The 24,839-nt window shown below is 44.6% G+C and overlaps 1 protein-coding gene across 1 annotated transcript in view; it reads right to left on the bottom strand.

The window, feature by feature from the left end:
- Positions 1 to 2,853: 2,853 nt before the first annotated feature.
- Positions 2,854 to 24,839, bottom strand: part of LOC109864604 (2-oxoisovalerate dehydrogenase subunit beta, mitochondrial-like) — a 90,162-nt gene continuing 68,176 nt past the window's right edge. Inside the window, exons 9-11 of the mRNA XM_020452459.2 lie at positions 21,981 to 22,067; positions 4,097 to 4,258; positions 2,854 to 3,345 (exon numbers count right to left, since the gene is read on the bottom strand). Coding sequence (XP_020308048.1) covers positions 4,118 to 4,258; positions 21,981 to 22,067 — 228 coding nt within the window. The 3' untranslated portion in view covers positions 2,854 to 3,345; positions 4,097 to 4,117. The remainder of the gene's footprint in view (positions 3,346 to 4,096; positions 4,259 to 21,980; positions 22,068 to 24,839) is intronic.

Below are 24,839 nucleotides of genomic sequence, written 5' to 3'. Positions count from 1 at the left end.
CACAAGGTACACATGTGTATGAACATTCTGTTTAATCAGCTTCTTGGTCAGGTGGATAGATGATCTTGGCAAAGGAGAACTGCACACAAAGAGGAATGCAAACAAACTTCTGTACAAAATTTGAGGGAAATAAGCTTTTTGTGCATATGAAACATTTCTGGGATATTTTAATTCAGATCATGATATATGTCATTAACACTTTACATGTTGCGTTTATATTTTTGTTCAGTGTAGTTTCATGAATGAGGCCTCAGCTCTTTCAGATCGTATTACTCTGTGGGTGAGACAAATGAGCACTGGAGGCCCAAAGTGAAATAAGATGCAAGGTGAGGTGCTGTTGCAACATGCACCCTGATAAGGGAAAATAGATAGAAAGGCTGAAAACTCGGACTGCATGGGAGTTAACTGTACACTAGTCTCTCTATGTGTGTGTGTTGAAGTGTCTGACTCTGAACACCTGTGTGCAGTTACAGATTCCCAGGGTACTTCGTAGGAACACCTACAAGTCAGGGGATTCGGTAATATTTCATCTAAGCACAGCAAAAAAAGAAACATCCTCTCACTGTCAACTGCATTTATTTTCAGCAAACTTAACACGTGTAAATATTTGTATGAACATAAGATTCAACAACTGAGACATAAACTGAACACATTCCACAGACATGTGACTAACAGAAATGGAATAATGTGTCCTGCATTAAGTACTGCAGTGCATCTCCTCCTCATGGACTGCACCAGATTTGCCAGTTCTTGCTGTGAGAAGTTACCCCACTCTTCCACCAAGGCACCTGCAAGTTCCCGGACATTTCTGGGGGGAATGGCCCAAGCCCTCGCCCTCCGATCCAACAGGTCCCAGACGTGCTCAATGGGATTGAGATCCGGGTTCGTCGCTGGTAAAGGCAGAACACTGACATTCCTGTCTCACAGGTAATCAGGCACAGAATGAGCAGTTTGGCTGGTGGCATTGTCATGCCGGAGGGTCATGCCAGGATGAGCCTGCAGGAGGGGTACCACATGAGGGAGGATGTCTTCCCTGTAACGCACAGCGTTGAGATTGCCTGCAATGACAACAAGCTCAGTCCGATGATGCTGTGACACACCGACCCAGACCATGACGGACCCTCCGCCTCCAAATCGATCCCGCTCCAGAGTACAGGCCTCGGTGTAACGCTCAATCCTTCAATGATTAACGTGAATCTGGCCATCACCCCTGGTGAGACAAAACCGCGACTCGTCAGTGAAGAGCACTTTTTGCCAGTCCTGTCTGGTCCATCGACGGTGGGTTTGTGCCCATAGGCGACGTTGTTGCCGGTGATGTCTGGTGAAGACCTGCCTTACAACAGGCCTACAATCCCTCAGTCCAGCCTCTCTCAGCCTATTGCCAACAGTCTGAGCACTGATGGAGGGATTGTGCGTTCCCGGTGTAACTCGGCAGTTGTTGCTGCCATCTTGTACCTGTCTCGCAGGTGTGATGTTCGAATGTACCGATCCCGTTACCCCAGGTGTTGTTATACGTGGTCTGCCAGTGCGAGGACGATCAACTGTCCGTCCTGTCTCCCTGTTGCCCTGGCCACATCTGCAGTCCTCATGCCTCCTTGCAGCATGCCTAAGGCACATTCACGCAGATGAGCAGGGACCCTGGGCATCTTTATTTTGGTGTTTTTCAGAGTTAGAAGAAAGGCCTCTTTAGTTTCGTAAGTTTTCATAACTGTGACCTTAATTGCCTACCATCTGTAAGCTGTTAGTGTCTTAATGACCATTCCACAGGTGCATGTTCATTAATTGCTTATGGTTCATTGAACAAGCATGGGAAACAGTGTTTAAACACTTTACAATGAAGATCTGTGAAGTTATTTGGATTTTACGAATTATCTTTGAAAGACAGGGTCCTGAAAAAGGGAATTTCTTTTTTTTGCCGAGTTCAAATACCCTAATAACGATGACATGTCTCTATCTGTGAGACTGTTCCACCATCAAAATCCCATAGGCCTCCTTGAAGCCCCATTAAAGCTCATCTCTCGTCTCAGGGTCTGAGCTGTGGTATGTTGATTAAAGTGGATCAGGCTGTCTACGCTCCCTATGAGTCTTTTTAAGGTCTCTTTTCATGTGTGCATCTGGCTGGAGGGCTGGGACATCAGAGAGGGAGATTGATAGGGTGCCTGAAGGCATTGGACAGAACATGTGGTGACACACACTTTGCCCCCGGGATGTGATTCAGTCATCCTTTTCTGTGTTCAATCGGCCGCACTCATGTTGACTATCATTTATCAGGGTCGTGTTCATTAGGCACCAAGTGTAAGAACGTGGATTGAAACAGGGAGGAACTGTTTGGACTTTGCCCTAATGTTCCATCAAAATCACACAACGCAGATGAGGTATTCCACAACAGATTCAGTAGAGCTTACTCAAATATTCTCAAAGGTCACCTCCATAGCTTCATCATAAAGGTGAATGACCAGTATAAAGACTTCACCATCTCAGCTATGAAAACCATCAAGACATTAAAAAGTTGCAATGAGCAGGTGAAACACTCCCCGCCACTGTTTTGCCAAAAAGCTGAGGGATGGGGTGGGGAAATGTAACCACTCAAATTCATAGAGCTATGGATGCAAGGACCATTATATAAAAATTATAGTAACCATGTTGAGTCTATACAGTGTTTGTTTACATTGACTGTGTTTACAAACATTGGAGTAAAATAAGCTTATAATTGTGGGTTTTGATGGGTTATGACAGTTGAACTCATGAGACATTTATAAGATATATTCGTCAAGAATCAATGGGTACATATCATTAAGTTTAAAAAAATGGATGTAGTTACTTCAGATTGCCCCTTTAAAGTACTGTCAAATATAATGAGGCCAAAGGTCAATTAGTTTATTTTCATTAAAAAAACCACAGGTCCATTATTTTCAGTACAGTCAACTTGATGTCAAACAAAACTAAGATGAGAAAGGCAAAGAGTCATTCAAAGAGTAAAATTAAACGGGGAAGACTGAGGCAGACACACATTCAACTATTCTAACAGTCAGTTACTATAGAATAACACTTACTGGTACTCACACTAGTGTTTGTGAAACTGTCTGTGGGGATCTGTTTTACCATGGAAGCTAGAAAACGTACAGTAGTAAGAGAGTCGACCAAGAGGACACCTATTCCCCATTTACAGAAAACGTTCACTAAACCAGAAGTAACAGTCTGTGCTTGCACAGGGAGGGCCAAGAGCTCCGTCTGGATGCTGCTTCCCGATTGGATGGCCGACAACGTGTATTTTTCTGCATGATGTCCATTGGTGAGAACAATGGAGAGAGAGAGCTCGGAGTCTTGGTCCTCCGAGAGGTGGCTCTGGGAAGAATAATGAGAAGAGAAAGGTTCAGTACGTCAGTCCGGATATCTTACTTGACATAGCAGAGGGAGAGAGAGAGTGAGAGAAAGGCGGGGGTTGACCACTGTCGAATTCAATTTACCATCCCTTTATTGACTTCTTTCCAGGCTCGTTTTTACAACATGGTGCTCAAAACGACACAGGCAATTAAAAAAAGGATTAAACACCGCCGATCGAGGCGAATGACAACAGCGCTCTCCATTTCAAAGTGAATTACTCATCAATTCTGCCACATGTATAGATAATCGTTTGCAATACACAAACTATAAAATAACAGCATGGAGCTACACAAGTTAAATCGGAGACATGAACCATAATCATTAAATCTAGATGGGTTGTCAGTCAGCCATAGTGAGATATTTGAGGACAATTGCAAGGAGCACAGAGATCAGGATTGCATTCAGTGGGGTGTAATGTTTGATTTTTCAGATAGAAATATATCATGCAGAACAGGCATGTTCCTCAGTCGTGTCAAAAATAGAATCACGTCAGCTCTACAAAATACATTTCTATTGGCAACGTTCTAGAACATTGCGACTCCTGAACGCATAACTGATAAGGCTTCTGATATGATCATTGTTCTTTATCAATCCATGTTAAAAAGTGGTTGGAGGTGAACATACGGTTTTGAATTTTGATCAGATAAAAAAAAAAAAAAAGCTGCACAATTATAAACTACAAACCCCAGAGAACTTCCAACGTGGTACTCACCTGGAGATCAGTAGTTGGAGATCAGTAGCTGATCAACTTCTTGACAGCATCGAAGCATTTCCACTTGTCTGGGATGTAGAAGGGTTCGAAGATGTGGGGGAAGGGAGTGTCGTAGCCACAGACTCTAGCGATGGGCGCCTCTAGGTTGAGGAAGCACTCCTCCTGTGGACACACAACAGGGACGTGGTCAGTTTCACTCTCTCTCAGCAGTCACATTACATCCCTCTTGACATGGACGACAGGCTCTGCAGGTGTGTGGGTAATCGCAACAAGTCGTGTTCAATAGGGCTTACGTTGGAAAAATGTAGCAAGAGGAAATTCAAAAGTATTTCTAGTCAGACAAGTTGAAATAGTACGTCCCCGTTTTACTAGTTTTCTATCCTTCTTGTGCCTAAACATGACCCAGTGAATGCAACTCTTTACCTGACTTTGCGGTACACACGAGGCCAGAGTTTTTCATGACCACATTCTCTATGTTCTAGACCTCAGCTGAATCTGGTAATGAATTGTGTGTGTGGCTGTTGAACAAGTTGAGGAGACCAAATATCTTGACGTTACCTTAGATTGGAAACTATCATGGTCAAAACATAAAAGATGGGGAGAGGTCTGTCCGTAATAAAGAGATGCTCTGTTTTTTTGACACCACACTCCAAAAAGCAAGTTCTGCAGGCTCTAATTTGGTCTAATCTTGATTATTGTCCAGTCGTGTGGTCTAGTGCTGCAAGGAAAGACCTACAGTTGAAGTTGGAAGTTTACATACACCGTAACCAAATACATTTAAACTCAGTTTCACAATTCCTGACATTTAATCCCAGTAAAAATTCCCTGTCTTAGGTCAGTTAGGATCACCACTTTATTTTAAGAATGTGAAATATCAGAATAATAGTAGAGAGAATGATTTCTTTCAGCTTTTATTTCTTTCATCACATTCCCAACGGGTCAGAAGTTTACATACACTCAATTAGTATTTGGTAGCATTGCCTTTAAATTCAAACGTCAAACTGGTCAAACGTTTTGGGTAGCCTTCCACAAGCTTCCCAAAATAAGTTGGGTGAATTTTGGCCCATTCCTCCTGACAGAGCTGGTGTAACTGAGTCAGGTTTGTAGGCCTCCTTGCTTTTGCACACGCTTTTTCAGTTCTGCCCACAAATTGTATATAGGATTGATTGAGGTCAGGGCTTTGGATGGACACTCCAATACCTTGACTTTGTTGTCCTTAAGCCATTTTGCCACAACTTTGGAAGTATGCTTGGGGTCATTGTCCATTAGGAAGACGCATTTGCAACCAAGCTTTAACTTCCTGACTGATGTCTTGAGATGTTGCTTCAATATATCCACATAATTGTTCTTCCTCATTATGCCATCTTTAAAAAAAAACAAAAAGTGCACCAGTACCTCCTGCAGCAAAGCACCCCCTAAACATGATGCTGCCACCTCTGTGCTTCATGGTTGGGATGGTGTTCTTCGGCTTGCAAGCCTCCCCTTTTCCTCCAAACATAACGATGGTCATTATGACCAAGCAGTTTTATTTTTGTTTCATTAGACCAGAGAACATTTCTCCAAAAAGTACAGTTTTTGTCTCCATGTGAAGTTGCAAACCGTAGTCTGGCTTTTTTTTATGGCGGTTTTGGAGCAGTGGCGTGTTCCTTGCTGAGCAGCCTTTCAGGTTATGACGATATAGGACTCGTTTTACTGTGGATATAGATACTTTTGAACCGGTTTCGTCCGGGATCTTAACAAGATCCTTTGCTGTTGTTCTGGGATTGATTTGTACTTTTCTCACAAGAGCACGTTCATCTCTAGGAGACAGAACGTGTCTCCTTCCTGAGCGGTATGACGGCTGCGTGGTCCCATGATGTTTATACTTGCGTACTATTGTTTGTACAGATGAACATGGTACCTTCAGGCGTTTGGAAATTGCCTGATGAACCAGACTTGTGGAGGTCTACAATTGTTTTTCTGAAGTCTTTGCTGATTTCTTTTGATTTGCCTATGATGTCAAGCAAAGAGGCACTGAGATTGAAGGTAGGCCTAGAAATAGATCCAAGGCACCTCCAATTGACTGAAACGATGTCAATTAGCCTATCCGAAGCTTCTAAAGCCATGACATTTTCTGGAATTGTCCAAACTGTTTTAAGGCACAGTCAACTTAGTGTATGTAAACTTCTGACCCACTGGAATTGTGATACAGTGAATTATAAGTGAAATAATCTGTCTGTAAACAAAAAATACTTGTGTCATGCACAAAGTAGATGTCCTAAACGACTTGCCAAAACTATAGTTAGTGAACAAGAAATTTGCGGAGTGGTTGAAAAACGGGTTTTAATGACTCCAACCTAAGTGTATGTAAATTTCCGACTTCAACTGTAGTTAAGCTGCAGCTGGCCCAGAACAGAGCCCAGCAAAGCTGGTTTCAAAAAACAGATAAAGCAACACCTCACAACGCCTCTCCCCTGTTTGACCTAGACAGTTTGTGTATGCACTGTTACATCGGTTACGTGTGCCTTTCCAATAAAAAATGTATGTAGTTGTGTCCTTGTCTATTAATGCTCTGCATTATCTAGTGTTTCATGTTTAGTGTCGACCCCAGGAAGAGTAGCTGCTGCTTTTGCAACAGCTAATGGGGATCCTGATTACATAACACCAGGAAAAACTCCAGGCCCCTGCTCTTGTGCTTGACAGAGACAGTGGAGGGGAATCAGTTTCACTGTCATGGCTGTAGCCACAGTAAGACTGGAAATGATTCACTGGAACATTACTACCAGCTTCACTACCACCATCCTTAAAAGTTGGAGATAAATGGCTTATTTCAAATCACAGCTCAGAGCTGGCCAACGCGCAAAGCTTTGTGTTTTGGCAGCGCTGGAAAACAAGCCATCGCTTATGTCTCTATTGGCTTTTGACCTCCTCCCACAGCATCTGAAAGCAATGGAGGGGCCAATAGCTTCCACAGGAGAGGAGAGCCATTGCTGAGCCAAATTAACCATAGGGGCTTAGTAACTAGCATTCACACACACAGAGACAGACACACCACACATTCACACACCCTCTTAAAATGTGTATGTGATGTGTGCTCACAGCCCACCCAATCAAACCTACACAAGACAAAAATCAGCCACAAACTTGAAAACTGAGACAAAGACGAGTAGGGAGTCATTGAGCTTTTAGAACAGATTCTGCAGACCCCTAGCTAAACTAAGGCTAGCCCTACTCTGTGGACATCGTGTTGTGTTTGCATGTTTCTGCAGTAATATGTTGTTCCATCTCCTCCAAAACATCTGGCAGGGTTCAGAAGAAAGTCAGGCTCCATGAGAAAGCCTTTGTGTGTCTCCTTATTTCATGGGCTGTAAAAACAACAGAGAGCCTGTAGATGCGTGTCGGCTCCACGTCCCCAGTATCATGCCAGGCCCGCCGGGTCTAATTTACAGATATAGCTTTAGCATTGCCAGCAGCGGCATGTCTCAGGTTGCTTTGATATGTTAAAAAGGAATTGGCAGGCGGACAAAAGGGTCCTCTGGGTCATTAGAGTTTACTGTACCACACGACGGGAATACATACGCAGTATACATTATTACCACAGTGGTAAAACAAAGGTCATACATCAGTGTTACAAGCAATTTGACATGTTTACAACGTACAGGGAAAACGATGGGCTCATGTGTAAGGCTCATGGCCCACTGTAGTGTATCAAAGGGGGGTTGGGGGATGTCATTACTCAGCCCACTACAGGCAGCCCCGCTCTGCCTCGCTAATTAGTGGTGATTAGCTTTAAAAGGATGCCAGCAGTTAGTACCAGCCAGCATCCCCTCCCCATCCAACCCCACCCCGCCTGCCACTCCATGGCCAAGTGGGCCAAACGGTTTCCGTGGAGAACTCCTTCTGTCCTCTCCAACAGTCTAGGGCAGAGCTGGGAGACTGGACATGATGCATTGTATGTAGAAGACCATAAGTTCGCATATTCTATAGTCAAATATCTCTATTCCCCCTATTGCACCTAGTTGAGGCAAGAACATGAATCAATTTAGCCTCTAAGGTCAAAATCTTTTTAGTACAAAATTACAGTTTTCACAGTCCTAAAGAACTTGAATAGCTCTTCAACACTTGGAAGGTGGTTGACTTCCTTGATGCAGAACTCTCAGAAAGGACGCTCACAATGTCTGGCAGTGGCTAAGGAAAATAAAAAACATTGATCTGCGACTAATTATATTCTTTGACCAGGTTTCCTTGTCTTGTTGCTCAGTGGGGGCTAGGAGTGTAACAGGCAGACACTTGTGTGGCAGCTGGAGGGGGCCTGCAGTGGACTTCAGTGACAGGATTGACAGCACACTAAATCACGGAGATAAAACTTTAAACAAATTAGATGAGTCTGGTCAGGCCTGCATTTTTGTAGAGTTACATCAGAAGTGTGATAAATCCTGTCAGACTTTTTGAAAGAATGGAAACATTTAGCATAGGCCATGTAGCCTAGTCCATCTATCCCAATTTACTGTCATGATAGAGGACCCTCCGTGTCTCTAGAGTGCACACAGCATTAAGGGAGAACGTCTCATGAGACAGTCTATGATCCACAGGCAGACAGAAAGACAGTACGAAAGGCTTTTTTCCCTGTAAGATTCCTAACTGTAATGTCCTCGAAATACATGTACTTACTGGAAGCAGGAAGAAAGCAGTCTGGTTGCTTGTCACCACAGCTAAATGGTGATGTGCCACAGAACTCCGATTTCAATCAAATCGCTGTTTTGCTTCAGAGAAAACACATCATTATACGCAATCTGACTTAAATGTCTGCATAGAAATATGAGAAAATGGCAGAATAAACTATGGACTGCATCTCCCGAGGAGGCAATATAGAAAAATGTAAAAAATACCAACCGGCGGAGGTTTACATTTGCAGTTGCGCATTTTTGTCTCCTGTCACACAGAAAAAGTTTGTCAGCGACAGCCACAGATTGGGGAATTCAGTCACTATTGGATAATTCCAATATTACCAAATGGGACGGCCAACAATGACAAATCACACACTGCCCTCTGGGCACACATTAGCTGAATCCGTATTGTGACTTGGAATCAACGTGGAAAATACATTGGATTTGAAATAAGTAATCAACCAGTTCTGTTTTGATCTCATTTGAACCAGCATTGTAAACATTGAAATTAGGGTAAAACTTTCACTTAAATAAATTGACTTAACCTGTTAGTCAAGTTACATTAATCTAATTTCAACATAATCATCAGAACTATGTATACTGAAATTGCATTGAAAGTTCCATGTAGAAACATAAAAAATATTATTCATCCTATATTAAATTGGGTGGTTGAAATTATGTTGAATTTCATATGTACTCTGGACATTTTTAGGACTGACCTTCATTAGTAGACTGGTCAATTTTCTGATTGATAGGCTGTCGGTAAACCAATATTTATTTTTAGTCGAGCATCACAAATATCGTGCCTTCGGGAAGTATTCAGAATCCTGGACTTTTTCTACATTTTGTTACGTTACAGCCTTATTCTAAATGGATAAAATAAATAAAAAATCCTCAGCAATCTAAACACAATACCCCAAAGACAAAAGCGAAAACAGGCTTTTAGAAATGCTTGCACATTTATTACATCTAAAAAACAAATACCTTATGTAAAAAGGGTCAGAATGCTTATGTAGATGAGACTCGACATTGAGCTCAGGTGCATCCGGTTTCCATTGATCATCCTTGAGATGTTTCTACAACTTGATTGGAGTCCACCTGTGGTAAATTCAATTGATTGGACATGACTGGGAAAGGCACACACCTGTCTATATAAGGTCCCACAATTGACAGCGCATGTCAGAGCAAAAACCAAACCACGAGGTCGAAGGAATTGTCCATAGAGCTCAGAGACAGGATTGTGTTGTGGCACAGATTTGGGGAAGGCTACCAGAGCTGTCCGGCCAAACTGAGCAATCGGGGGAGAAGGGGCTTGGTCAGGGAGGTGACCAAGAACTCGATGGTCACTCTGACAGAGTTCTAGAGTTCCACAGTGGAGATGGGAGAACCTTCCAGAAAGACAACCATCTCTGCAGCACTCCACCAGCCAGGCCTTTATGGTAGTGTCCAGACAGAAGCCACTCCTCAGTAAAAAAAAAGGCACATGAGAGCCAGCTTGAAGTTTGCCAAAAGGCACCCAAAGATTCTGACCATGAGGAACAAGATTCTCTGGTCTGATGAAACCAAGATTGAACTGTATACAAAGCGTCACGTCCGGAGGAAACCTGGCACCACCCCTACGGTGAAGCACGGTGGTGGCAGCATCATGCTGTAGGGATGTTTTTCAGTGGCAGGGAATGGGAGACTAGCAAGGATTGAGGCAAAGATGAACAGAGCAAAGTACAGAGTACCTTGATGAAAACCTGCTCCAGAGCGCAGGAGTGGCTTTGGGACATGTCTCTGTCCTTGAGACAAGTTCCCCCCCCCCCCCACCTTTATTTAACCAGGTAGGCCAGTTGAGAACAAGTTCTCATTTACAACTGCGAACTGGCCAAGATAAAGCAAAGCAGTGCGACAAAAACAACCCAGAGTTACACATGGGATAAACAAACAGTCAATAACAGTGTCCTTGAGTGGCCCAGACTTGAACCCAATCAAACATTTCTGGAGAGACCTGAAAATAGCTGTGCAGTGACACTCCCCATCCAACTTGACAGAGCTTGAGAGGATCTGCAGAGAAGAATGGCAGAAACTCCCCAAATACAGGTGTGCCAGGCTTGTAGCGTTATACCCAAGAAGGCTGGCTGTAATCGCTGCCAAAGGTGCGTAAGGGTGAGTAAAGGGTGTGAATAATTATGAAAATGTCATATTTCAGTTTTATTTTTAATAAATTTGCACAAAGAAAAAACAACAACTGTCTTTGATTGTCATTATGGGGTATTGTGTGTAGATTGATGAAAAAAATAAAATAATAATAATATATATATATATATATATATATATATATTTAATACGGCTGTTACATAAAATGTGGAAAAAGTCAAGGGGTTTGACTATTTTCCAAATGCACTGTATATGTGTGTATTCACGCCTGTCTAAGTGGACTAATCCATTGCAGAGGCCGTGGGGATTGCACACCAGTAGTAAGCCTACATTTACAATAAATTCCCATCATTTCTAATCTACAATGTTTGTTTGGTTATGGTCATTTATGTTAATGCACTCAATATATTATGACAGTCGTACTGTTCTCATTGTAGGAGTGGACACTGTTTGCAACGAGCACAACCTAGGCTACACTTGTGATTAATAGGTTTTGGTTCATTTCATTCCATTTATGACATCAATTTATTAATCGTCTTTTGTTTGGTGTGCTCCTGTCAATCTTGAGAAAGGAAACGCACCTGACTACGTATAGAAGTAGGCCAAGGCTACCTTGCCTGGAAGCAAATGTAGGCCTATAAATGTGCCCAGATCTGGGGATCTGACACCATTTCTGATTGTCTTAACTCACCATCACTGTGAGGCTTCTCAAAAGTAATTTTTTCTTCACCTCTAACAGCAAGTAAACAAAGTCTGTTTTTACATCCATTGAGAATGACAATAGTTCCTCAATGAAGCTCATTTGAAAAATTTCCCTTTTGATAACCACTCAGCATGAAAGGGGAAGAAAATGTCATGCTCTGATCGATGGAAACTTCATAAAATAGGCCTACCTGATTACTTCTTATCGCTTGCGCAAATAGCCTACAGCTGTGTGTCAGGAGCTCACTGGCGTGGGAAACTGAGCGCCCAGAACATTTTATATCATGTTGTAAGTTTGCTAGCACAAGCTTCGGGCTGGACCAAGTTAATAGTTGATACAACTTTTCAAGTTCCTTGCAGACAGACCATGTGTAGCCAATATGATTTATAGGATATTTCTTTTTATCAGGATATTGGCAGTGGTGGAAAAAGTATCCAATTTTCACATGAGTAAAAGTAAAGATAACTTAAAATATAATGACTCAAGTAAAAGTAAGTCACCCAGTAAAATACTACTTGCATAAAAGTCTAAAAGTATTTGGTTTTAAATGTACTTCAGTATCAAAAGTAAAAGTCAAAATCATTTAAAATATCTTATATTAAGCAAACAAGACAAAACATTTTTTTTTTTAAGGCTAGCCGGGGTCACAGTACAACACTCATAATAATAATAATTCACCAACAAAAATCTAAGTTAAAGAATAGCACTAAATCAAATCAAACTTTAAATGCACTTTAAAAAAAAGTTTGATTTGATTTAGTCTTTTTCTTCAACTTCGATTTTTGGTTGAGATGGAGGCATGAATCCAACATAGTAATAACTTGTAGACTACCTTTGAAATCAATCAACCATCCTGCAAATACAAGACAACATCCAAACGTAAAAGTGTTTTATTAATATCATGAATTTGGCATCCTAATTATAGGGCTAATGGTACATGACTAAAAGTATGTGGACACCTGCTCGTCAAACATCTCATTCCAAAATCATGGCATTAATATGGAGTTGGTCCCCTATTTGCTACTATATTAGCCTCCACTCTTCTGGGAAGGCTTTCCACTAGATGTTGGAACTTTTCTGCAGGGATTCACCTACAAGAGCATTAGTGAGGTCTGGCACTGATGTTGGGAGATTAGGCCTGGCTCACAGTCGGTGTTCCAATTAATCCCAAAGGTGTTTGATGGGGTTGAGGTCAGGGCTCTGTGCAGGCCAGTCAGATTCTTCCACACCGATCTCGACCTCTCTCTGTGCACTGGGATATTGTCATGGTGAAACAGGAAAGGGCCACCCCAAATGTTGCCACAAATTTGGAAGCACAAAATTGTCTAGAATGTAATTGAATGCTGTAGCGTTAAGATTTCCCTTCACTGGAACTAAGGGGTCTAGCCCAAACCATGAAAAACAGCCCCAGATCATTATTCCACCTCCACCAAACTTTACAGTTGTCACGATACATTGGGGCAGGTAGCATTTGCCTGGCATCTCCCAAACTCAGATTTGTCCGTTGGATTGCTCGATGGTGAAGAGTGATTCATCACTCCAGAGAACGCGTTTCCACTGCTCCAGAGTCCAATGGCAGCAAGCTTTACACCATGCAGCCGACAATAGGCATTGCGCATGATGATCTTAGGCTTGTGTGCGGCTGCTGGGCCATGGAAACCTATTTCATGAAGCTCCCGACGAACAGTTAGTGCTGACGTTGCTTCCAGAGGCAGTTTCGAACTTGGTAGAGAGTGTTGCAACCAAGGATTGAATACTGTATTTTTTTAAATACATTTCCAAACATTTCTTAAAACCTGTTTTGCTTTGTCATTATGGGGTATTGTGTGTAGATTGATGTTGTTTGGGGGGGGAGACAATTAAATCCATTTTACGATAAGGCTGTAATGTAACAAAATGTTGAAAAAGTCACAGGGTCTGAATACTTTCAGAATGCACTGTGTGGAGCAGTACATAAGAAAGCAACAGTGAGATCTCACTGCTGGGGTACTTTCCTCTGCCTAGTCTCTCAGCAACGTTTAAACTGTATCGTTGTCAGTCTTACATAGGCCATTTCAACACCGCTCTGACGTTGACAGCAGTCCATAGATGGTTTTTTCCCCCATCAGTGTTCTTATTTTACTGGGTTTACAAGTAATACATGGTGTGGTCTTGAAACATTTTTTTTTTTAAGACATCTTGGAAAATCCATTTTGATCTTAAAAGTATTTGTTTATTTGCTTCCATGGTTCCCCGATGAACAAAGGTTTCAGAGGGTTCAAAGACAACCGCAGTTAGTGGGTTCATCAACACTGGAGGCTTTTAGAGATTGATTAGAGGAGTTAATTATAGACTTCCTGTGTACTGGTACTTAAATATATTACTTACTAAGCACCTTCCTGGAAGGAAAAATGAATCACTGATCATCCTGTTGAAGGTCAAATTTAGGGGAATTCCTTGCAATTTAGATTCAAATCTACCTCTGCAGGTAAAGGATGGACCAGTATGGATGAATTAATACCCAAACTGGCCAAAGAGGGTTTCATGCTAGAATGTGGCCATTCAACCCATCAACTGGCAAAGAGGAGAACATGGAGCTTGGAGCGATATCTCATATCCATACTCTACCACAGCCTGTATACTATCCAATTTTACTTTCCTCAGTGTGTGTGAAGCTTAACAGGGCTCTATCATAAACACATCCCTCTGAAGGCAATTGGTGTATCCTGTGAGGGAGAGAGACAGAGGGTATCCAGCCATGGTTTTACAGTGGAAGAAGGTGCAGGAAAACAGGGCCTGAGGAAACAAACCAGCTATCTTTTTTTCTTTTTTTAACCAGGAAGGGCTGATTGAGATTTGAAATCTCTTTTTCAAGAGTGTCCTGGACTTGTTAAATGACCTGACATGCAAACAAGGGTTCTGCTTCTGATTCGGAAGGCAATTATGTCAGAGAACCGCAGGCTTTCAACTTTGACCAACCCCAACTGGGCCGGAATGGAAGACGGACCAGTAGTACCACAACTCAGCGATGTGCGTTGGGTTGGAGTTTGATGCGGGACCCTGCGCCATTCCCATTACACAAATAAAGGAAGGAACTCGGCAGAGCAACCAGTGTGGATGATTCCAACGCGTCTGAAAGCTGTGGTAGGTCAACAGCAAAGGTTATGGGACCAAAGGCAGTGTATAATTAAAAAAAATAAGGCCCGAGGGTGTGTGGTATATACCACAGCTAAGGGCTGTTCTTAAGCAAGACATAACTATCGCTATTATCAACTGGTTACCAACTTAATTAGAGAAGTAAAAATACATGTTTTTTCATACCTGTGGTATACAATCTGATATAGCACGGCAGTCAGCCAATCAGCATTCAGGGCTCGAACCACCCAGTTTATAATCTGGGATTGGTGTTTGCAGTGACTGGGGAGATGCAGCATCAACTGTAGGTACTCAATAAAAAAATAAAATGGACGTTCTAGTTTTGCTTGTGTATCTCAAGTAACGCTAAGTGTACTTCCGTCTATAGCGTGAAACAGAGACTTAAAGCCACAGTGTTGCTTATAAGCACAGCCTCTACTGCACGATCCAATCCCCGGGCTCTAGCCTATGAATACTATATACTAACGGTCAAAAGTTAGGACACCTACTCATTCAAGGGATTTCTTTATTTTTACTATTTTATACATTGTAGAATAATAGTGAAGACATCAAAACTATCAAATTACACATATGGAATCATGTAGTAACCAAAAACAAGTGTTAAACAAATCAAAATATATTTTACATTTGAGGTTCTTCAAAGTAGCCACCCGTTGCCTTGATGACAGCTTTCCACACCCTTGGCATTCTCTAAACCAGCTTCATGAGGTAGTCACCTGGAATGCATTTCAATTAACAAGTGTGCATTGTTAAAAGTTAAATTCCATAAATGTTCCTTGTTAATGCATTTGAGCCAATCAGTTTTGTTGTGACAAGGTAGGGGTGGTATAAAGAAGATAGCGCTATTTGGAACATTTCAAGAACTTTGAAAGTTTCATCAAGTGCCGTCGCAAAATCCATCAATATCTGAAATCTGTCCTTTGGTCTGATAAGTCCAAATTTGAGATTTATGGTTCCAACCGCCATGTCTTTGTGAGACGCAGAGTAGGTGAACGGATGATCTCAGCATGTGTGGTTCCCACCGTTAAGCACGGAGGAAGGTGTGTGATGGTGTGGGGTGCTTTGCTGGTGACCGCTGTCAGTGATTTATTTAGAATTCAAGGCACACAACAGCATAGCTACCACAGCATTCTGCAGTGATACGCTTAGTGGGACTATCAGTTGTTTTTCAACAGGACAATGACCCAACACACCTCCAGGCTGTGTAAGGGCTATTTAACCAAGGAGAGTGATGGAGTGCTGCATCAGATGACGTGGCCTCCACAATCACCCGACCTCAACCCAAGTGAGATTGTTTGGGACAACAAGTGCTCAGCATATGTGGGAACTCCTTCAAGACTGTTGGAAAAGCATTCCTCGTGAAGCTGGTTGAGAGAATGCCAAGAGTGTGCAAAGCTGTCATCAAGGCAAAAGGTGGCTACATTGAAGAATGGAAAATATATTTTGATTTGTTTAACACTTTTTTTTTGGTACTACACGATTCCATACTTTTGACTGGTACTGTGTGTAGCCCAGCGAGGTCCATGTGTTAATTATCACAAAGCTGTACGCACAGTAGTATGGGAGAGGCTGCTCAAGTTTACCATGGCCCTCTTTGTATCCCTGAGGTCCATTGTAAGTCAGCAGAGAAGCACTGATCTGAGTCGAGGTCAGCCAATGACAACACCTTTAACGAGGTGCAGCTAATCCACCGAATGGAAACTTTCAAACCCTTAACGCCGCTGTTCCAAATTTGAAAGAAAGTCTAACTAATCCATAATTGGACCGTGCTTTCACTGCCCTGAGGCAGTTGGCTTTGAACCGATTATCGTTCAGCTTCACCCTGCTGTCCAGACATAATACATTGACAAAAGCCTTATGTATAGCCACTCCTTGAGTCACTAACACATGGAAAGGGGTGGAAAAGAGTTGGCACATGCCTCAGAGCCAGATAACAAAACAGCTGAACATTTGCTAAGACAAAACAGCTGAACGTCGGGATAAGCCTACTGACGGCCTGATTTCAATTATTTATTCTTCAACAAACCAAATTAAACAACAAGCTCCAGGGTGGGTAAATCAAGGCATACTCCCAGCCCTGTCACTTCAAAGAAAATCTATTTGTACATTGTTCAAAGTATATTTCACATAAAGAATAGAAGAAAAGTTGAGTCCTGGACTCTGACAGCTGAGCATGCATTTCGTCAATTGTAATAGTAACCCATACCAAACCATAAGCCATTAGTATCACAGGCCTTCATTTCCGCCATGTGCCCCTGAATGGGATATTCCAGGCCGAGTCTTGCCTTGACCCTGGTGGTAAGGTGTGGTGCAGGTCTCGCTCTCTGCTTCTGACTGGTTGTGAGGTGTGGTGCAGGTCTCGCTCTCTGCTTCTGACTGGTTGTGAGGTGTGGTGCAGGTCTCGCTCTCTGCTTCTGACTGGTGGTGAGGCGTGGTGCAGGTCTCCCTCTCTGCTTCTGACTGGTTGTGAGGCGTGGTGCAGGTCTCCCTCTCTGCTGTTGACCCTGGTTGTGAGGTGTGGTGCAGGTCTCCCTCTCTGCTGTTGACCCTGGTTGTGAGGTGTGGTGCAGGTCTCCCTCTCTGCTGTTGACCCTGGTTGTGAGGTGTGGTGCAGGTCTCCCTCTCTGCTGTTGACCCTGGTTGTGAGGTGTGGTGCAGGTCTCCCTCTCTGCTGTTGACCCTGGTTGTGAGGTGTGGTGCAGGTCTCCCTCTCTGCTGTTGACCCTGGTTGTGAGGTGTGGTGCAGGTCTCCCTCTCTGCTTCTGACTGGTTGTGAGGTGTGGTGCAGGTCTCCCTCTCTGCTGTTGACCCTGGTTGTGAGGTGTGGTGCAGGTCTCTCTCTCTGCTTCTGACTGGTGGTGAGGTGTGGTGCAAGTCTCCCTTTCTGCTTTTGACTGGTGGTGAGGTGTGGTGCAGGTCTCCCTTTCTGCTTTTGACTGGTGGTGAGGTGTGGTGCAGGTCTCCCTTTCTGCTTCTGACTGGTGGTGAGGTGTGGTGCAAGTCTCCCTTTCTGCTTTTGACTGGTGGTGAGGTGTGGTGCAGGTCTCCCTCTCTGCTGTTGACCCTGGTTGTGAGGTGTGGTGCAGGTCTCTCTCTCTGCTTCTGACTGGTGGTGAGGTGTGGTGCAAGTCTCCCTTTCTGCTTTTGACTGGTGGTGAGGTGTGGTGCAGGTCTCTCTGCTGTTGACCCTGGTTGTGAGGTGTGGTGCAGGTCTCCCTCTCTGCTGTTGACCCTGGTTGTGAGGTGTGGTGCAGGTCTCCCTCTCTGCTGTTGACCCTGGTTGTGAGGTGTGGTGCAGTTCTCCCTCTCTGCTTCTGACTGGTTGTGAGGTGTGGTGCAGGTCTCCCTCTCTGCTTCTGACTGGTTGTGAGGCGTGGTGCAGGTCTCCCTCTCTGCTGTTGACCCTGGTTGTGAGGTGTGGTGCAGGTCTCCCTCTCTGCTGTTGACCCTGGTTGTGAGGTGTGGTGCAGGTCTCCCTCTCTGCTGTTGACCCTGGTTGTGAGGTGTGGTGCAGGTCTCCCTCTCTGCTGTTGACCCTGGTTGTGAGGTGTGGTGCAGGTCTCCCTCTCTGCTGTTGACCCTGGTTGTGAGGTGTGGTGCAGGTCTCCCTCTCTGCTGTTGACCCTGGTTGTGAGGTGTGGTGCAGGTCTCCCTCTCTGCTTCTGACTGGTTGTGAGGTGTGGTGCAGGTCTCCCTCTCTGCTGTTGACCCTGGTTGTGAGGTGTGGTGCAGGTCTCTCTCTCTGCTTCTGACTGGTGGTGAGGTGTGGTGCAAGTCTCCCTTTCTGCTTTTGACTGGTGGTGAGGTGTGGTGCAGGTCTCCCTTTCTGCTTTTGACTGGTGGTGAGGTGTGGTGCAGGTCTCCCTTTCTGCTTCTGACTGGTGGTGAGGTGTGGTGCAAGTCTCCCTTTCTGCTTTTGACTGGTGGTGAGGTGTGGTGCAGGTCTCCCTCTCTGCTGTTGACCCTGGTTGTGAGGTGTGGTGCAGGTCTCTCTCTCTGCTTCTGACTGGTGGTGAGGTGTGGTGCAAGTCTCCCTTTCTGCTTTTGACTGGTGGTGAGGTGTGGTGCAGGTCTCTCTGCTGTTGACCCTGGTTGTGAGGTGTGGTGCAGGTCTCCCTCTCTGCTGTTGACCCTGGTTGTGAGGTGTGGTGCAGGTCTCCCTCTCTGCTGTTGACCCTGGTTGTGAGGTGTGGTGCAGTTCTCCCTCTCTGCTTCTGACTGGTTGTGAGGTGTGGTGCAGGTCTCCCTCTCTGCTGTTGACCCTGGTTGTGAGGTGTGGTGCAGGTCTCTCTCTCTGCTTCTGACTGGTGGTGAGGTGTGGTGCAAGTCTCCCTTTCTGCTTTTGACTGGTGGTGAGGTGTGGTGCAGGTCTCCCTCTCTGCTGTTGACCCTGGTTGTGAGGTGTGGTGCAGGTCTCTCTCTCTGCTTCTGACTGGTGGTGAGGTGTGGTGCAAGTCTCCCTTTCTGCTTTTGACTGGTGGTGAGGTGTGGTGCAGGTCTCCCTCTCTGCTGTTGACCCTGGTTGTGAGGTGTGGTGCAGGTCTCTCTCTCTGCTTCTGACTGGTGGTGAGGTGTGGTGCAAGTCTCCCTTTCTGCTTTTGACTGGTGGTGAGGTGTGGTGCAGGTCTCCCTTTCTGCTTTTGACTGGTGGTGAGGTGTGGTGCAGGTCTCCCTCTCTGCTGTTGACCCTGGTTGTGAGGTGTGGTGCAGGTCTCTCTCTCTGCTTCTGACTGGTGGTGAGGTGTGGTGCAAGTCTCCCTTTCTGCTTTTGACTGGTGGTGAGGTGTGGTGCAGGTCTCCCTTTCTGCTTTTGACTGGTGGTGAGGTGTGGTGCAGGTCTCCCTCTCTGCTGTTGACCCTGGTTGTGAGGTGTGGTGCAGGTCTCCCTCTCTGCTGTTGACCCTGGTTGTGAGGTGTGGTGCAGGTCTCCCTTTCTGCTTTTGACTGGTGGTGAGGTGTGGTGCAGGTCTCCCTTTCTGCTTTTGACCCTGGTTGTGAGGTGTGGTGCAGGTCTCCCTCTCTGCTGTTGACCCTGGTTGTGAGGCGTGGTGCAGGTCTCCCTCTCTGCTGTTGACCCTGGTTGTGAGGTGTGGTGCAGGTCTCCCTCTCTGCTTCTGACTGGTGGTGAGGTGTGGTGCAGGTCTCCCTCTCTGCTGTTGACCCTGGTTGTGAGGTGTGGTGCAGGTCTCCCTCTCTGCTTCTGACTGGTGATGAGGTGTGGTGTCTCCCTCTCTGCTCTCGACTCTTGTTAAGTAATGGAACGACCCTTTCTGGTCGTTCCACTGAGAGCACTTGATACATTGTTGTTGAAGTTCCCAGATGCTTGACCCAGGTCCGATAACTCAGCACCTTCCTACTAAAAGCTCTATTTTTAGTGCCTTTTCCATTTCATGGCATTATCAGCATGGAACCCACGCCACATCCCCGTTGTTAGCAGGTGAGTCACCACAGTCCGGCGAGTCGCAGTACTGACCACCACCCTTGGCCATCTGTACAGGCTGCAAGTGGGCCCTCCGGAGCCAGCGAGGTCACGTTGCCAAGGGAACTTGACCCACGAGAGTGTGTGTGTGTGTGTGTGCCCTGCTCTAGAGGGGGGACAACGTGGCATGTGGCCGCAACACCTGGATACACTTAGACATGAGGTGCAAGTGCGTGTGATCATGTATTCTGTCAGTAGTGGTTGAGGATTCATTTGGCGCGAGATGAAAGCAGTCTCAACAATTCCTCATCATACACAAAGCTCATAAAGCTAATTGCTATGCACAATAAATTCTATAAACCGTTCTATTCACCATATGCTTTCTCACATTCAACAGTGGAGCATGGCGGTCCATTTAAAACCTTGGTTCATGACTAAAAATACTGCTGGTTACCTCGGGACACAAAACATGTGAAAACATTGCTATGACTCATAGACCAATAATCCTACCAATAAGCAGGTCTGGGGATAACAACAACAACATGAGTGACAGCCAGGGAGATGAAAAGGTCCAATTCGAGGGCCCTCAGCGCCACACCAAAGCGGATGCAGACACACAGGGCATCATCCACTTGAGGTAATGCCTACACTGAATAGCATGCCATTAACCGGATTCCTTTGATTGTGGTCTAGGGGGGGAATCTAAATAATAATTTTGGAGAGAAAAAACGCCCTGCCGACAAGGGTCATAATCATAACTCAGGAATAGCTCAAGGAGGTGAAACGATGGCTCAAACCCTCTCACGTTCTCCCTGAAATGAACACAGAATCAAAAACTTTGATCATGCCCTCACCAGGCCAGAGCAGAGTCTTCATTAGACAGAGGGCGGGAGGGAGGGAAAGGGGATACACCCCCAGTACATTCCATGAGCAGAAAATGTATCCACAGACAAGGTTGAGTATTAGTTTTAACTGGCTTGATCCAATATACAGTGCCTTTGGTCTGGAGTCCAAATCTCCAATTTGGACTCCAGACCAAAAGGACCACCGGTCTAATGTCCATTGCTCGTGTTTCTTGGCCAAAGCAAGTCACGTCTTCTTATTGTTGTTCTTTAGTTGGTATTTATTTGGCATTTATTTGGGTTGCAATTTCTGAGGCTGGTAAATCTAATGAATATATCCTCTGAAGCAGAGGTAACTCTGGGTTTTCCATTCCTATAGCAGTCCTCATGAAAGCCAGTATCAGAGCTCTTTATGGTTTTTGTGACTGCACTTGAAGAAACTATAAAAGTTATTGAAATGTTGACTGTCGTTTCTCTTTGCTTATTTGAGCTGTTCTTGCCATAATATGGACTTGGTATTTTACCAAATCTTCTGTATACCACCCCTACCTTGTGACAACACAACTGAGGGTGGCTATTTGAAGAATCGCAAATATAAAATATATTTTGATTTGTTTAAGACTTTTTTGGTTACTACATGATTCCATATGTGTTATTTCATCGTTTTTATGGCTTCACTATTACTTTACAATGTAGAAAATAGTTCAAATAAAATAAAAACCCTTGAACGAGTAGGTGTTTTAAAACTTTAGACCGGTATAGTGTGTCTGTCAGTGCCTCTTAAGCTCAGATTTATTGCCTGACCCCGAGGACACCCACTGAGACATTTGAACTTCATTTCACATTTCAAACAGAGAAAGCCCAACCCAAACCCCCATCCACACAGATATAGATACCCTACTGTCCATGTGCAATCCGTCCCACATCTCACCTCTGAAGGCCCCCTGGGATTCCAATAGAACCCTCTGCATGCATGACCACACACAAACACACTTACTTGCACTGTGGAGCTGATCTCGGCAGCAAAGCCTCCGGTGATTGGAGCCTCGTGACTGATAAGCAGCCGTCCGGTCTTGGCCACCGACTGAAAAACACAACACACACAGTCTGATCAATACAGTGTGACACATCACCCATTGACAAAAATCCATGGTTACTGTAGACATAATGTCTCTCCCTAGCCTGCCTGTGGTGTCAAAGGCAAGCATGTGGCAGGCATTGAGACCAGCATTGTATTATGGTACCATGACAAATGTACAACGGGGTAGAGGGTGAACATGATTTGAGTACGCAAATACAGTTTGTAGCAACCTTTGTAATAACCTTTTTCCCCCCCAGGGACCCCTCTCACACATTTGATACATTGTAGTACAGTTAGTTCAGTCAGCACGAGTAACAATTCATCACACTATGAATAGCCCCCGGAGATAATAAATACGCAAACTCACACAAATCCCATTCTAACAGCATTTGTGTAGCATGTGTGTGTGTGCTCACAAACGAGTGCAGTATTTTCCATAAGCGCTGGCCTTTGGCTAAATAGCTTCAGATAGTTAGCCAGCTACTTTTTCCACTTAATTAACTAGGCTTCTTCCATTTAAATGTTTCAATTCACTAGCCAGAAAAGTCTGTATAGCCTTCTCCCAATAGAATGAACTAAACTCCGCAAAAAAGGAAATGTCCTCTCACTGTGAACTGCGTTTATTTTCAGCGAACTTAACATGGTGTAAATATTTGAATGAACATAACAAGATTCAACAACTGAGACATAAACTGAACAAGTTCCACAGACATGTGACAGTATCTTGTGTGGCCACCAGCTGCATTAAGTACTGCAGTGCATCTCCTCCTCATTGACTGCACCAGATTTGCCAGTTCTTGCTGTGAGATGTTACCCCACTCTTCCACCAAGGCACCTGCAAGTTCCTGGACATTTCTGGGGGGAATGGCCCTAGCCCTCACCCTCCGATCCAACATGTCCCTAACGTGCTCAATGGGATTGCAATCCGGGCTCGTCGCTGGCCATGGAAGAACACTGACATTCCTGTCTTGCAGGAAATCACACACAGAACGAGCAGTATGGCTGGTGGCATTGTCATGCTGGAAGGTCATGTCAGGATGAGCCTGCAGGAAGGGTACCACATGAGGGAGGAGGATGTCTTCCCTGTAACACACAGCATTGAGATTGCCTGCAATGACAACAAGCTCAGTCCAATGACACTGTGACACACCGCCCCAGACCATGACAGAACCTCCACGTCCAAATAGATCCCACTCCAGAGTACAGGCCTCGGTGTAACGCTCATTCCTTCGACAATAAAAGCGAATCCGACCATCACCCCTGGTGAGACAAACCGCGACTCGTCAGTGAAGAGCACTTTTTGCCAGCCCTGTCTGGGCCAATGACGGTGGGTTTGTGCCCATAGGCGACGTTGTTGCCGGTGATGTCTGGTGAGGACCTGCCTTACAACAGGCCTACAAGCCCTCATTCCAGCCTCTCTCAGCCTATTACGAACAGTCTGAGCACTGATGGAGGGATTGTGCGTTCCCGGTGTAACTCGGGCAGTTGTTGTAGCCATCCTTTACCTGTCCCGCAGATGTGACATTCGGCTGTACCGATCCTGTGCAGGTGTTGTTACACGTGGTCTGCCACTGTGAGTGCGATCAGCTGTCCATCCCGTCTCCCTGTAGCGCTGTCTTAGGCATCTCACAGTACGGACATCGCAATTTATTGCCCTGGCCACATCTGCAGTCCTCATGCCTCCTTGCAGCATGCCTAAGCATGCCACATACACACAGATGAGCAGGGACCCTGGGCATCTTTCTTTTGGTGTTTTTCAGAGTCAGAAGAAAGGGCCTCTTTAGTGTCCTATGTTTTCATAACTGTGACCTTAATTGCCTACCGTCTGTAAAGTGGAGAATAGATTTACTATTTGCCAGAGTAAATTAATTTGTAAGACTTGTTTTTCTGACTAGATTACTAATCTACCACCTTCCCTCAAAGTCCCACCCACAGTGATTGACAGGTCTGGAACCCTACCAACTCTGACTCAAACATCCTGCCCCCTCCCCTGATAATCCCACCCACAGTGATTGATTGACAAACAGTTAAAAGGGACAGTTCACCTAAATTACAAAGAGACACATTGTTTCCTTATTTTATTTTTATTTTACCTTTATTTAACCAGGTAGGCTAGTTGAGAACAAGTTTTCATTTACAACTGCGACCTGGCCAAGATAAAGCAAAGCAGTGCGACAAAAACAACCCAGAGTTACACATGGGATAAACAAACGTAGAGTCAATAACACAATAGGAAAATCTGTGTACAGTGTGTGCAAATGAAGTAAAGAGGTAAGGCAATAGGCCAATAGTGGCAAAGTAATTACAATTTACACTGGAGTGATACATGTGCAGATGAGGATGTGCAAGTAGAAATACTGGTGTGCAAAAGAACAGAAAAACAAAAACAAATATGGGGATGAGGTAGGTAGTTGGTTGGATGGATGGGCTATTTAAAGATGGCCTGTGTGCAGCTGCAGCAATTGGTAAGCTGCTCTGACAGCTGATGCTTAAAGTTAGTGAGGGAGATATAAGTCTCCAACTTCAGTGATTTTTGCAATTTGTTCCAGTCATTGGCAGCAGAGAACTGGAAGGAAAGGCGGCCAAAGGAGGTGTTGGTTTTGGGGATGACCAGTGAAATATACCTGCTGGAGCGTATGCTACGGGTGGGTGTTGCTACTGTGACTAGTGAGCTGAGATAAGGCGGCGCTTTACCTAACAAAGACTTATAGATGACCTGGAGCCAGTGGGTTTGGCGACGTATATGTAGCGAGGACCAGCCAACGAGAGCATACA

The sequence above is a fragment of the Oncorhynchus kisutch genome, linkage group LG2 (genome assembly GCF_002021735.2).
Source record: "Oncorhynchus kisutch isolate 150728-3 linkage group LG2, Okis_V2, whole genome shotgun sequence".
Classification (NCBI taxonomy): domain Eukaryota; kingdom Metazoa; phylum Chordata; class Actinopteri; order Salmoniformes; family Salmonidae; genus Oncorhynchus; species Oncorhynchus kisutch.
The sequence above is the reverse complement of the archived record's forward strand: the minus strand, read 5'-3'. Positions and strand labels throughout refer to the sequence as shown.